This window comes from Gymnoscopelus microlampas (assembly GCF_963454915.1).
Source record: "Gymnoscopelus microlampas genome assembly, chromosome: 16".
Taxonomy (NCBI): Eukaryota; Metazoa; Chordata; class Actinopteri; order Myctophiformes; family Myctophidae; genus Gymnoscopelus; species Gymnoscopelus microlampas.
In genome coordinates this window covers 25,086,259-25,101,147 of record NC_139953.1, presented here as the reverse complement: position 1 = coordinate 25,101,147, position 14,889 = coordinate 25,086,259, and the positions used below count along the sequence as shown (strand labels likewise).

General features: G+C 46.0%; 1 protein-coding gene across 2 annotated transcripts in view; it reads right to left on the bottom strand.

The window, feature by feature from the left end:
- Window positions 1–395: 395 nt before the first annotated feature.
- The window catches only part of LOC311063798 (tyrosine-protein phosphatase non-receptor type 14-like), a 48,808-nt gene continuing 34,314 nt past the window's right edge, over window positions 396–14,889 (bottom strand). For both annotated transcript variants that reach the window (XM_084083399.1, XM_084083400.1), the window contains exons 13-20: window positions 14,001–14,470; window positions 12,284–13,573; window positions 10,239–10,376; window positions 9,009–9,227; window positions 7,204–7,332; window positions 6,437–6,671; window positions 5,012–5,175; window positions 396–2,625 (exon numbers count right to left, since the gene is read on the bottom strand). In XM_084083399.1, the coding sequence (XP_083939525.1) occupies window positions 2,497–2,625; window positions 5,012–5,175; window positions 6,437–6,671; window positions 7,204–7,332; window positions 9,009–9,227; window positions 10,239–10,376; window positions 12,284–13,573; window positions 14,001–14,470 (2,774 nt within the window). In that variant the 3' untranslated portion in view covers window positions 396–2,496. The remainder of the gene's footprint in view (window positions 2,626–5,011; window positions 5,176–6,436; window positions 6,672–7,203; window positions 7,333–9,008; window positions 9,228–10,238; window positions 10,377–12,283; window positions 13,574–14,000; window positions 14,471–14,889) is intronic.

Here is a 14,889-nt window from a genome sequence, read left to right as displayed (position 1 = left end):
TGCCTGCGTCACTAGAATAGTATTGGGCTCATAATTGATAATTGATTTGATATGCTGCATGCCATGAGTATAGTGGTATTTTCTCCAACTTAATTCAGCTAATCAAAGAGGAACTGTGGTCATAATGCAACACTGTTTGAGAAAGTAGTTGAAAACTTTATAACCACCAAGTATCTTAATCTAGGATCCAAACGACAATAACAGCAAATGTACTTGATTAAACATAAAGTGTGTATTATAGTTATGGTTGATTAAACCTGATATAGTTTTGGTCTGCCATCTAGTGTTCACTGCAGCATATTGGCATTTTAATAAAAGGTAATTACTTAGCCTTATCAGACAATCACACAATCACACAAGACCCCCCCAAAGAAAATAAAAATCCTAGCCGCCTATAGAGAAAATAAGGCTTTATTGCATAATGAGCAAGTACGATAGCTTCATACATGTCTGGGGGAGAGAGAAAAAAGGCTTGCACTGAAAAAGCATATACAAAACATCTGTACACAACACACTTTGAACGGTATTCATGATTTATGCCAAAAAGTGGGAGGGGCTAAAAAAATACCAGTGGAATGTGAGAAAATACTGTCACAAACAGAACAGAAGTGCAACAGAACACTTAATACAGTATGTCGAGAGAGGGTAAAGCTTATACTTATCTGAGAATAGATATATATATATACAGGAATATAAAAAAAAGCATGCATAGTTTATTATCTTGCGGTATTTTACGGGTACCAAGTCAAAAAAATAAAACATTCGTACACATTTCTTTCTGGCATGCCCATTATGTACATGTATGTTACTTTGGACATGGCTGGCTTTGCATTACAATTCAGAGAAGTAAAAAAAAAAAAAAAAAAAAAAGAGAGAGAGATTAAACATACATACAAAATTTAAGTCTACAGAATGCAGACATTTTGTAGACAGATTTAGGTGCATGATAATACTATGATCTAGTATGTTTGAATCAGAGGATTATTGAAAATGGCTGACTTTGAGGTGCAGAGACATGGATCACATGAATGCCTACAAACTGTGTCATTGGTAAGAAAATGCCAAAAAATCTTAGTATTATAGTAGTATTCTTCTTCCAAATACAGCCATTGGACAGTAAGGGCACGACCACACCGCACTTTAATTTTCTTATTTATTGGAAAAAATCCGCAAGACCATGACTCCATGCATTTGCATTGACAAAGCATTGGCAGATTCCACCCCAGAGGTAAAATAAAAGTGCGGTGTGGCCGTGCCCATAGGCAAGTATTACTACATCACATGTTAACTTAAAATCTTTCATAGCCAAAATCCCACTGTTAAAATGCCAATTATGGGATTTGCCCATTGGAAGTTAGTTTAGCAAAACATTTCGAAAACATGTCGAGTCTTAACTTTATTAATACTAATCCCACTTTAAGGACATCAGCAAGGAGGCTTCATGCTATGTTTCATCGATCGGTAAGGCACAATTACAGTGATGCCTTCCATGTTAACATCACTGTCATGGAGGGTCAGAGATCCTGTATAAAAATAGAGTGTATTTACTGCACTGGGCAACAGGAATGTATTAAGAAGCTAGAATCTGTTCAATTCTATTTTTCTCACAAATAGACTGTGTGGGGGGAGTATTAGCTATAAAAAAATACTTGATTGGGCAATCAAGACTTAATGTTACTCAAAGCTCATTTGCTCTGGTAATAAAAGAAAAGATGCACTCCTTTAGAAATTACAATGTTAATGACTCAAATAAATAACAAACAAAAAGGTGTTTTTCCTTTCAAAGCAAAACTCTATATTTAAATGTCGAGGCAAATATTTGCTGTATTAATCAGTTAAATATCATGGATTCTTTTTTAAGAACGGTATTATATACTTTTTGTTTGGCAAACTCTTTCATAGTGAAATAGAAAATCATTTTAATAACACTGCCGCCATCTAGTGTTCACTGCAGCATATTGGCATTTTAATAAAGGCTTTCAATAGTGAAATGTTAATTCCAAAGTTCATCATTCTTGAGAAATGTTCTATGCAGCAGTGGTTCATCCTAACATCGTTGTTCAGCTGATATGGTTGTCTTCATTTTGAAGTGATAGGGAACAAGAACTTACCATCCAAATATCTCAAAAGGGGGGAAAAGATATTTGAGAAAAAAAATGCATTTGCTAGCCGTTAGCGTATTTTGTACCGTTTCAACAATCATTCGGTTTCCTCATTGGTCAGGAATGCTCTGGCTTGACAGGCTAATGCCAACATAAAAATAAAGAGAAAGAATGTGATCATAAGCGTTCACTAGTCTGGATAAAGTCATGTTAATGTCTGTACAGGCTTACACTCAACCTAATTTTCTTTTCCATTGAATTTGTATTCAATATTTGCTACAAATGCCTTTCAACAATGGACACATAAGGAATTGTGTGTGTTTTTTTAGAAGGAGTTAAAATCCAAGGGGAAATTGTCAGATCAGTGGTGACGGGACAGGGAGGCACCTTCAGTTCAGATGAGGCGGGAGTTCTTGAGGAACTGGATGAGGACCTGGTAGACAAACTTGTACTGGGAGATGGTCTGCACCATAAGCATCCTCTGTTGCCTCAGCCCCGACAACATGGTGGGAACCTCCACCCCCTGATGGAGACAAACAATCAAGATTTGTATTTGTCACTTATACAAGTACAAGCAGCGAAATGTTGATGGGACTTGATCCGCAAAATACATAACAATAAAAATAATAATATACATGATAATAATACAATAAAAAAAAGGGGGAGGGGGTTATATCATTTAGAAGAGAAGTGAAGAAGGAGTTAAAACTATCTACAGAATTGTTAACACTTTAACCCATTATGGCCTGAGGTTCTGATTCTACATCATGTTTTTTGTAGAATCATGTTGTGTTTTTTTCAGATGTTGCTATATCAGTGGTTCTTAAACTGTTTCATGTCAAGAACCACCAAAATTATATGTATTTGGCCGCGGACCCCCATCTCAAAATATGTTGTTCCAGGGACCCCCCCCAGAAGCAAAGATTTGAGTTACAAATGTCCCCTTTAAAAATATATATGCAAATATTTGCACAAATGTTCGAGATTTTTCAAAAATAGCAGATCTACAAGCTCATAGAGCTCTATGAGCTTGTAGATCTGCTATTTTTGAATAGCCAAAGTACAAGATAATGCTTAAAGTGGCTACACAGATGCGTTCCCGGTCTTCATAGAGACACACGGGCGGAAACGGAAGGCCTACAAATTCACGCCCACTTTTGAGATAGCGCCGCTACTCGAGGTCCGTTAGAACGACGAACTGCAGCTCTCAATGCATTCCCTATGAGAAGATATGAGAATTAGCCTACTTTTAAAATCATCCTGCATTAACTGGAGACGATATTGATTTAAATAAAAACATGTTTCCAAATGTATGGAGTGTCTTTGTAAACATATCTTCTTGTTTTCTTAATAGTTGATTTGTTTCACATTTAATTTGCCACTTTAACGAGTTACCCATAATGTTAACACAGCAGAGGGTAGACGGCAGACAGACAAGTTGTCGCATTTCAGTGACATCACTGTCTTTACGAGCTCCGAGCGCCGACCAGTGGTGTACCCACACTGTAGAGGCAGGACAGGCGGTCGCCTGCCCAACTAAGATCTCGCCTCCCCTAAAAAAAAAAAAATAACCCGAAAGTGTGTCATTGCGTGCTTAATGTCCTCAAAGTCACGCACCCAACAAGCTTTGAACTGAGCAGATTGGACCTTCTGTTCCAGAGATAATGACCAAAACATATTGAAAACGTCCACTTTCACCAGTTTTCTGGGTATTGAAAACCTCAAGGGATGCGTCCGTGACGTATATACCATGCGACCACTTAAAGTCTAGATCTCCGATGCTAGCGGTTTTGACATACTGATGGAGTATATTATAGTATATTGTGGGTAGTATATCGAGATGACAGATATGGGACATTAAAAAGGACAAATCAAACAAATGGGACACTTTATTAGAACACCAAAAAAGTCGCTACAGCCTCAGTAGTTAACCAATGAAATGACGGTATTTTACAATGCCTCTCATAAAGATTGCATTGAGAGCTGCAGTTCATCTTTCTAACGGACCCCGAGTAGCAGCGCTGTCTCAAAAGTGGGCGTGAATTTGTAGGCCTTCCGTTTCCGCCCGTGTGTCTCTATGGGTTAAAAAAAAATCACACCCTGTGTGAAGGAAGCGGTGCCTTTGGGGCGGGGCTTAACTCATGTCAGTTCGTCCCTATTGGTGGTCTGAGTCCACTTACCAAATTTGTACTTGTTAGCATGCTGCAAACTGGAATGATGGCTGTTTAAAGCCCAGCCAATGGGCAGACAGAGGGGGCGGGGCTTAAGTAATTACAGTTCGTCCCTATTGCTGGTTTTAGTCCATGTACAAAATTTGGACTCCGTAGCATGCTGCGAACTTGAGTTATGGCTGTTTGAAGGCCAGCCAATGGGAAGACAGAGGGGGCGGGGCTTCAGCAATTCATGCTGGTCCCTATTGGTGGTCTAAGTCCACATACCAAATGTGGACTTGGTGGCATGCTGCAAACTGGAGTTATAGCTGTTTAAAATCCCGTGCTCATCCCGTGCTCATACGGGCGCTGGGGGTCCCTGGACCCCTCTTTGATAACTTCATCAATTCATGCTCGTCCCTATTGGTGGTGTAAGTCCACATACCAAATTTGGACTTGGTGTCAGGCTTCAAAGTGGAGTTGTAGCTGTTTTAAATCCCGTGCCCTAAACGGGCGGAGGGACAGAACATACGCGGGGGGTCCCTGGGACAGAGCATACGCGGGGGGTCCCTGATAACTTCAGCACGTGTGGGCAATGGGAGGAGAGATGGCATAGGCAATGTGTGTGTGCGTGTGTGTGTATGTGTTGCATCTTTGCCGTGCTCATCCCGTGCTGATACGGACGGACATACGGACAAAGTCAAGTGTAGAGCGGTTGGCACCGCTAAAAAGATCAGCTGAGGTGGTCTCTCCACTGACCTCATTGTGCTCCAGGCAGCTGATCATGAGCTCGGTGAGGATCACCACTCCGGTGCGGCCCACCCCGGCACTACAGTGGACCACCACAGGAGGGTTGAGGCTCTTGGAGGTGTCCAGCATGGAGTTGGTGTGCCTTCTCACCGACTGGATCTCTTCTAGGTAGGCTAAGGCAGCGGAGGAGAAGAAGAGGAGAAGAAGGGAGACAGTAGATGAGAACGCTATAGTTCTGAACGATGAAGAGGCCATTGGCTGAATGTGCTGTGCTGATTTGACACATCAGAATCTGTTTACTCATCGTGTGGAGTATATTGTGGCATGCGAGTGAGCGAGCAAGATTACCCTAAGTGACGTCACTTTGGTCATTTCCCCGGCTTTCCATCACTCACACTATATGCCTTAATGGAAAGAACACGTAAAAAAAACCCTGTTCTACTCATCATGACGAGTGAATAGATTGTGATAGTTGCAATGATGCCCTTTAAAGACCCGTTCCCTATGTCCCCATGTGTGGTTGAAATCCTTAAATATTTTAAGGATGAAATCCCCTTTCTCCCCATAAAAACGTCCCTACAGGCACTTCAGAGTATCTCTATTTTTTTTCAGTATTCAGTATGCCAGGATCTATGAATAGCTAATGTGGAGTGCTCCTGTGATCACAATCATTAATGTAATAATCAATAGTAATAATAATCATCCCTACATCCCCTAGAATTTGATAACATCCAAAAAGATGGGGCAAACACCAAACGCACCACGGCAAAAACAAAGGAGCCAGTCACTTCCTCATTGACCAGTGCATGTCTTTAATGAGGCTCTGATTGGCATTCGGCATGTCACACCCAGTCCAAGTTGTGTTCTGTGTCAAACCTGGATCCAGCGAGTGGTTACATGGAAACTACCAGAATGTTCACATGTGAGCTTCAAAAAGACATTAACCCAACAAAAAACAGAACTTTAAGTTAACAGAGGCACTATTGTTACTCAACAACTGTTTTTGGCAGTGGTTGCCGTTGCAGAACATGCTTTTCTTCTTGCCAACCTCGAAACACAATGTTTTTCTGCATTAGTGCGTATCACTATAGCAGTGGTTCTCAAATCATTTCAAGTCAAGGACCATCAAATTGATTTTGGCTGCTGACACCCTTTTGAAAAGATGTAGTGCCAGGGATATCCACAGGAGACATGTCAAGATTTGTCAACATTATTCAAAAATAGCTGAAAAATAAAATAGTGTTTTAAAGTGTTTAAACTGTCGCTCATTTTTCTGGGGACCCTCTGGAACCCCCTCAAGTAACCCTGGGGGTCCCCGGACCCCAGTTTGAGAAGCACTGCACTAAAGCACCGACCAACAGACTAACTAATGTACCACATTAACTAATGGAGGTGGCCTCTAAGAGGTGAACGCCAGGGGTCAACCCTACTCACAGAGGAATCCCTGGACGTATTCGGGGCAGCCATGCTCGGGCCAGTCGGTGTACTGCAGGTGCCAGACGGTCCTCTCCTGACCCGACAGGAGGTGTTTGACCTTCAGCCCTGTGGTCGCGTAGCAGCCCGAGTCGGTGCGGAACTTGGAGGTGACCTTAAACTTGCCATGAGTGGCCGAGTTGTGCTTGGAGCCCAGCTTGGGCCAGTAGCGGTGGCTCTTTGACCTGCCGCCCTCCTGCATGGTTGACGGATGAGGATGGATGGATGGATTGATGGATGGGTGGATGGATGGAGGAGAGAACAAACATGAAGTTAAGATATGGACTGAACTGTTTCCTACAGCCACATACAGTGTGTATACAAAAATACATTTTAATAGACATTGAGAGACACACACACACACACACACACACACACACACACACACACACACACACACACACACACACACACACACACACACACACACACACACACACACACACACACACACACACACACACACACACACACACACACACGATGGGACAGAAACTCACAGTCAAACAGAAACACACACACAAACACACACACACACAATATCTGTCATCCTATTATTCACACAGCCTAGACATACAACAGCTGTTGTCCAGTGAAAAATAGCCATGTCTGTGTCCATGCTTGTGCATGTGTGTGTGTGTGTGTGTGTGTGTGTGTGTGTGTGTGTGTGTGTGTGTGTGTGTGTGTGTGTGTGTGTGTGTGTGTGTGTGTGGCACGCTCAGCTGTACCTCCTCGGCTGTAACCATGGCGATGACGTTGACCCCCTGTTCCCACACCATCTGCCAGAAGTCTGCGCAGGTGTTGGCCAGCGGGCCCTGGGTGGCGATGTAGTGCCACTCCTCACCACTGATTGTCACCTGGGAACGCACGCACACACGCACACACACACACACACACACACACACACACACACACACACACACACACACACACACACACACACACACACACACACACACACACACACACACACACACACACACACAGTGTTACAAAGTGTTTTAGAATAAAATAGGAGCAAATTACATTGCAGTCTGCAGTTCAAACAAGAATCTGCCTACACGCAAACAGGGAAATAATCGCTCACTGGTAAGCAAACCTAAAAAACAAACCTAACATTACATCCATAAAACCAAACACCCACACGTTTAAATGATCAGAAATATACATTCAGCCAAAACGACAATACATGTATCCACCACTAGAGGGCAGTATTAATATCTATGTTTTCCATTCATAGCAGCAACTATCCTCCCTTATCATGACGCCCTTCTCTCTCCACTCTCCAGCTTTCCTTCAGCAAGAACCGCAGGCCCACACGCAGTACGAAAGAAACCCTGCCCGCGTGTGCACCTCACTTCGCCCATAATGAGACGGTGGAATGCCATTATGTAACGAGCATGTTTCAGCTGATTTTGCGGGTCACCTCGTGACTGTAAACACTGTATTAGGAGGTGGATAGGAAATAAACAAGCTCTTTTGTCCTGCAGCAGTCACCTCAGATGACGGGGGGGGGGCTAAGAGGGTTAACCACTTAAGCCCTATTTTATACCTCGGCTATTCAAAAAATAGGCAATGTACAAGCTCACAAAGCGTTGTGATGTGACATGTTGTGAGTTTGTAAATCTGCTATTTTTGAAAAGTTGAGAAAACACTAGAAACATTTCGAAAAACCTTTTGAATATTCCCCCTGTCTTTGATGACATGCCCAAAATAGAGACACCATGGTTAATGTCATTAACATGGTGGTAGGTCATGATTCAGCATTGCCTCTGTGCAAGTACACGCTGCACAATCACACACACACACACACACACACTTACACATGAGTAAGGGCACATGCATACGCATGCGCGCGCGCGCACACACACACACACACACACACACACACACACACACACACACACACACACACACACACACACACACACACACACACACACACACACACACACAGATAACCACAAACAAACAAAGTGCTTAATAGTTAAAAGCTGAGAATGAACAGATTTGTGGGGGGATCAGCTCAGGTTGACTTAAGAGGGTTTGGAGTTTGGACTGCATTCCTAGGGAATTCCACCAGCTCTGTGAGCTTAAAGGCCCAAACAGCCTTCAATGGCTGCCTTTCATCCTTTCCTTATGACCTTCCCTTCTTAAAAATGGCCTCAACTTAAAAAACACCAGGGAGCTAATTACAGTATGCAAACTGCATATTGTTACAAGCAGAATAGTATACAAATTTGATCTGACTTAACAATACTGCAATCTGTTTTGGAGGATATTTATTCACCTTTAATGAACACATGACATCAAATATTCCAGGCCCAAAACCAAACAAAATTATCTTGCTTCTAGCTACACCTTTCGGTGTAGCTGAGGGGTTTATGACACCACCGCCCCCTCTGAAAATGCACGCGGCCCACCCACCTGACCACTTGACACAGCTCCCGTGTTAAATGGTCAGATGGGTGGGCTGCGAACACATTTTTCAGGCCCTGATCCAGAAACGGTTGACCTCTGTCCCCAGGCCCACCTTGATGTGTGAGGCGTTGATGTATCCCGTGTTGTTCTCCTTGTTTGGCACAAGCTCCACCCGGTTCTCCTCGTATGGGACGACGTCGCGGAAACGGTTGCGCTCGCCGTTGTCGGCCAGCGTTGCCGTAGTGAGCGTGCCGTCGGCCCTCTTCTTGGGCACCTGTTCGTACTCTGTGAAGACCCGCTCCTCCTCAAGCTTCAGCTCCAACGTCTTACACTGTGGAGGGGGAGGGAGAGAGGGAGGGAGGGGGAGAGAGAGAGAGAGAGAGAGAGAGAGAGAGAGAGAGAGAGAGAGAGAAATGGAGAGAGAGGGAAGAGGGAGAAGGAGAAAAACAGAGAAACATTACTCCACTCTGAATTCCAAAGTGACACATCGCTGAGAGGTCTAGCATTCAATGCCTAGAGGAGCTCTTATTCATTTGCATTCCTCTATACCTGAGAGACGCTTCACACCGAGAAAATGCTACAAATCTGTTTACAATAGAGCGCTGCATCACATTCCATCACGCCAGCCATCACTCATCTGACTTCGGGCTTTGATGCCAGCTCCCAAGTACTCTGCCCGTGTATAATGTGTCAATGTGACTACAATAGGAAATGATGCAGTGGTACCATACCTCACTGGTATGTGTTTGTTAGGCTAGTCATGACTGAGAGGGTTATCCAGCACAGGGGAGTCTCTCTCTCTCTTTCTGCCTAGCTCTCTCTCTCTCTCTCTCTCTCTCGGGTCACATTCTTAACATACCATCGGGCCCAGAGGTGATAAGCACCACCATGACACGCGTTCCACAGCCCACTTAGGGCTTGCCCCTGTTAGCCTAGCAACAGTCTGGACAAAGGCTTGGCTGAAAAGGCCTCAGACAGACAGTACATTGCCGGTGGAATGTGTTCGTTATCATCCTCAAGCTTTGCTTTTCTTATTTGTCAAATAAAGGCAGTGGTACAGTTCAGACATTTCAGCCAATTAGCCTGGTTAACATTGTTAATGTTGTTAATTGTTAATGTTAACCAGTGAGACTTCTGCCCCACTAGTTTCTAACATAAAATAAAGTATTTTAAAAAGGAAACTATTCAATCATATCTGTCCATATCGTGCCACAGTGGGAGAGAAAAAAAATCTTTTACATCTACAAGTCAACTGTTAAAAGGTACATACTATACATGAAATGACCATTGTCAAATACATCTGGAGGCTGCACTAGCTACCAGGGTGGACCCATAAACTTACCCGCTCGTCGGTGGCCTTGGCGCCTTCCTCCGCAGCACTCTCAGGGACAGGCATGCGGGCCACATACAGGCCGTTGAGGGCAGCCATCATCAACGGCCTCTTCATGGAGTCCACCGACATCTTCTGTCTCTCCAGCGTCTTCAAGAGAGAGGACAGATCCGCTGTCATGGTTACAGGTACCAGAGGCAGAGCAACAACTTACTGAGCTGCCCGGGGGTGTGCGCCTGCGCCCCTGGCCTGGTGTGTGTCTGTATGCGATTATTGGTGTGTGCTGGGGTTTGTGGGTGGGGAGAATTTTGTGTGTGCGTGCATATATCCATGTGTGCACGAGTGTTAAGTGAGTGCCTGCTTGCGTGCTCGCACGTGCGCGCATGTTTGGATTGGATTCCTTTGAGGCAGAATTTGTGGAATTGTGGTATCAATCCCTTAAGCCATTGGTTCTCAAACCGTTCGCCCCCCCCCCAGGGGTGGGGGGGGGTCCCCAAAATATTTTTGAGATAGGGGGGTCCGCAGCCAAATACATATCATTTTGGAGGTCCTTGACATGAAAAAGTTTGCCTTAGACTAGAGTGTTGTCCAAAGACTTGTTATAGTGGTCTGTGTTGCCCAAGCTTACTGATTAACTCAGTGAACTGTGCCGTTGCACCGTGGACCAAATCTTGCAACCTGTATAACATTCCATGCTACTATCCATCTCTCCTGTCTCTCCTATCTGCCTCCCTCACTTCTCCTTCACTTCGTTTTCTCCTCTCATCCCTTTTTTGGCGTTTGCTTTCTTTCAGTCCATCACTTGCTCAAGTGTAACTCTTTGACACTTATGTCGCTGTTTGAGAGAAGTAACTATACGTTGCCCTGGTCTCTCCCATGCAGTCTATCTTACTGTCTCTCTCTTGTATGCCAGACAAACTCTGACCCACATTGCGTGGTCCACCCCCCCCCTCTGAGGATTACCTCTCCCTAATCTCTGTTGGTGCTAAAGCTCTGGGTCCCAACCTTAACACCTTAACCCCTACACCCGCACCATCCAGCTCCACTCCTTCTGGGACAGCCCAAACAACAGGTTTTCTTTTAGGGGGTGGGGGTCATCATGGGCACCTGCTGGGTTTGAGACTAAACCAGTTGGTTTAGGGTGGAGGCTGACCTTGGATGGAAGGTTTATAGCTGTCTGTACACAGTAAAATCCTTGGTGTTCATTTAACTCTGAGAGTGTAAAGAAGTGACCTAAATGGTCCGTTTAAAGATTTCTTTTACATTCTCTGAGACACATTAACACTGAGGATTTTACTGTGTAGTTAAGTGAAAAGACAGTGAAATCTGGAGTATGTTAACTTTGTTCACTCATACACGGAAACCATGATGGCATGCTCTCTCCAACACACACACAATCTCAAACACTGATGCACATATGCACTGTGACACACACACACACGCACACGCACACACACACACACACACACAAAATCAGTGAGCTTGAATTAAAGGGGGTTATCGTAAGTAAGTGCTGCGATTTATGCATTTCAACTACAGACCCACATACTGGTACTGTGTCAAACAGGGCACCGAGCTGCACAAAGTGCTAATCAAGAGTTGTGAAACAAAATACCAAGCTGCAACATTCAATGTTACAACAGCTCGGTTGTTTGTTTACTGTGAAAGGCAAAGTTTTAACATTTGCAACTATAGTGTAAACTAAAAAAGGCTATAAGTATGATGTTTATGTTGACATGTGCATCCTATATGGGTCCTCACTAACACTCACTATAGGACTGTACCATCCACACCCCACCTCTGGGACAGAAATGGTACCATCTTCTAGTGAGCATTTATGAGGAACAATATATAGAGATAAGGTGGAGAAAAGGTGAAGGTGAAGCATCCCGAAGTTGATAAGATTCATAGTTCATACAGTATTTCCCAAAAAGCACATAATAATTAACTTACACAAAGTGTATACATACATTGATTAAAAACAAAATCAAGAATCAAGCCATGAGTCACGTTTGTCATAGTTGAGAAACTTGAATGCGAGTATAAGTTAGTCTTACCCTCTGAGCAATTTCCCTCTCCACTATGCTGTCTTCCAGGGAGAACATCTCTGAAACCGGTCTCTCTTTCACCGGTTCTTTCCTCACCCTCTCCTTCACACTGGTGAGGTCGGGTTCTGAGATGGACGGTCCCAGAATGGCCCCGTTCATCCCAGCCTGGTCCCCTCGGGTCAATGTTCCACCACCCCCACCACCCCCACCTCCACAGCCACTCACAGGTCCCCCTCCGCCGCTGCCTTGGCCCTGCCCGGCTTTGAGCATTCTGGCCTGGGCTTGAGTCGGGTCCATTGGTCCCTGATTGTTCTGTGGTCCTTGAGTGTGGTTAGCGTGGTGGTGACTGTGATTGTGGTTGTGGGTGCGGAGGGGGGCGTTGCCAGAAGGCCTGGGGGGGCCAGGATACTCCGGAGGAGGCTTGTTGGGCAGCTTGGCCAGAGCGGCCTGGAGCTGAGCGCTGATGCTGACGTCCTCGTTGAGGCCCGGTATCTGAACGTCTAACTCGGGCCTCTCCTCTTCCTCCTCCTCCTCCTCCTCCTCGCTCTCGCTGCTGTGAATGAGCATGGTGGCATTAGAGAGAGTCTTCTGATGCTGGTAAGCGACCGGCCCAGCTGGCGGCACGGGGGCCTCGGGGGCTTTCTGCACAGGCATCTGCATGGGCAGCTCCTTGGGCTGCTGAGGTGGAGGCTGGGGCGGAGGTTGAGGAATGGCCTGGGGCTGGGGGGGCATCGCCTGCTCCCTCAGAGTATTCCTCCGATGGAGGGGGGCGTTCATCCCCTTCATCACCAGGCCCTCCATTCCTCCTCCTCCTCGCATGATAACCTCCATGCTGTGTCTCTTGCCCAGGGTGGAGCGGTGCTTAGCCGCCGATGTCAGCGGCTCACTGACCTCCTGCAGTGATTGGTGCACCACAGCCGAACTATCCGGCTGGAAAGTCTTGACCGACAGCTGCACCATGCGGGTGACCAGCTCGGGGCTGCTGCCCCCGATGCAACGGTGCCGGTGGCTGGCCAGGTCTGGCGTGCTGGTGGCCGGGCGGAAGGAGCCAGATGGGTAAGGCGGGGGCGGCCGAGACATGTGGTTCCTCAGCATGTTGGCCGTGGCGGCGTAGCATCCCGTGTTGGCCCCCTGCTGTTTGGTGTTGGCCAGCTCAGGTGTGCTGACGGTGTGGGAGATAGAGCTTCCCACACCTCCGGCACCTCCGCCTCCATTACCACAGGCTGACTGGCAGGGGCCCTGGCTGCAGGCTGGACCACCCTGATGGGGGCCATGAGACACTGGCTTACTGTAGCTGATCTGCGGGGCCAAACAGAATGACAACAAAACTGATGCAAATGCAAAAAAAAACAGTCAACAATGGCCGACAGATATATATATATATGTAATTCACCCAGTACCACACCAGGGATTCTCAAAGTGGGGTCCGGGTCCCCAGCTAAATTAGTTAATATAGCATACAAATCAGTTTTAACCACTTTAACCCTATATAAGCCAGCTGTTATAGCTGATCTACAAACTCACATCGTCATCACGATCTGCTATTTTCACAAAATCTTGAAAGAAATTGTCATTTTTTTGAATATTTTTGAAAGATTTTAACAAAACAAATCTTGTATGGGGGTCCCTGGCAAAAATACATTAAAAATGTTGAGGACCCTTGACGTGAAAACGTTTGAAAACCACACAATACGGTGAGTGTACTTGAGGCCAGGTCCACCCATACCTGCGGTGTGTAGGGTCCTGGGCTGGGCCCCAGTCCATGATAAGGGCCCCTCTCCCTCATCTCGGGCTGACTGTACACCAGGGCCTCGGGCTGGCGGTAAGCGTAGGCGTTGCTGATGTTCAGACTGCGCAGCGATTGGCTGTGGAGGTCGTGGTGGGTGGGCAACATACGGCGCTTCTGCCTCATGACGGCGTCGTACTCGGGCGTGGGCCGGTAGGACGGGGCAATGATGGCGCTGTGGCGGTGGCTGGGGATGTAGTCGGGGCGCATCAGCTCGCTGCCCGGGATGCTGAGGTTGGAGGAGATGGGCGAGGGCTGGACAAAGGTCTGGGAATGGTTGAGGGAGCTCAGGCTGGGACTGCTGTACATGCTGCCGTTGGGCACGGTACCATTACGGAAACCGAAGTCCACCGGGCAGCGGTCCAGGCTGGTCTCCGACTTGTAGTACGGGTCATCGTGGAAGATGCTGTCTGCAGGAGGAGGGAGGGAGAGAGAAATGGGAACTATGCGGTCGGGTTCCGTGCACAGCAACAGGAAAACGCAGTGGTATGCATGTTTTTCCCCCTCTCTATTAGATTACAGGAATAGCAGTCTCTCATGTGAAATTATCTCAAACCCACACACGCTAGCACACGCTTGGGACACACAAACGAAGTATGATGATTGATGTCACACTCCACAATGATCTCACACCCACGCAGAGTAGCACACCCAGAATGTTTTTTTCCCTCGCTGTTTTTTAGTGTCAAGCCGTCACGACTGAGGCCCTCTGGATTATAAGGCAGAGTGAGTGTGTGAACGAAAATGAATGAAAGACTGGAGGCACAGTCTGATGCTCTCAGAATGGCTGGGAAATCGTTAAAACACAAATAGGCTGTGTGAGTCACTT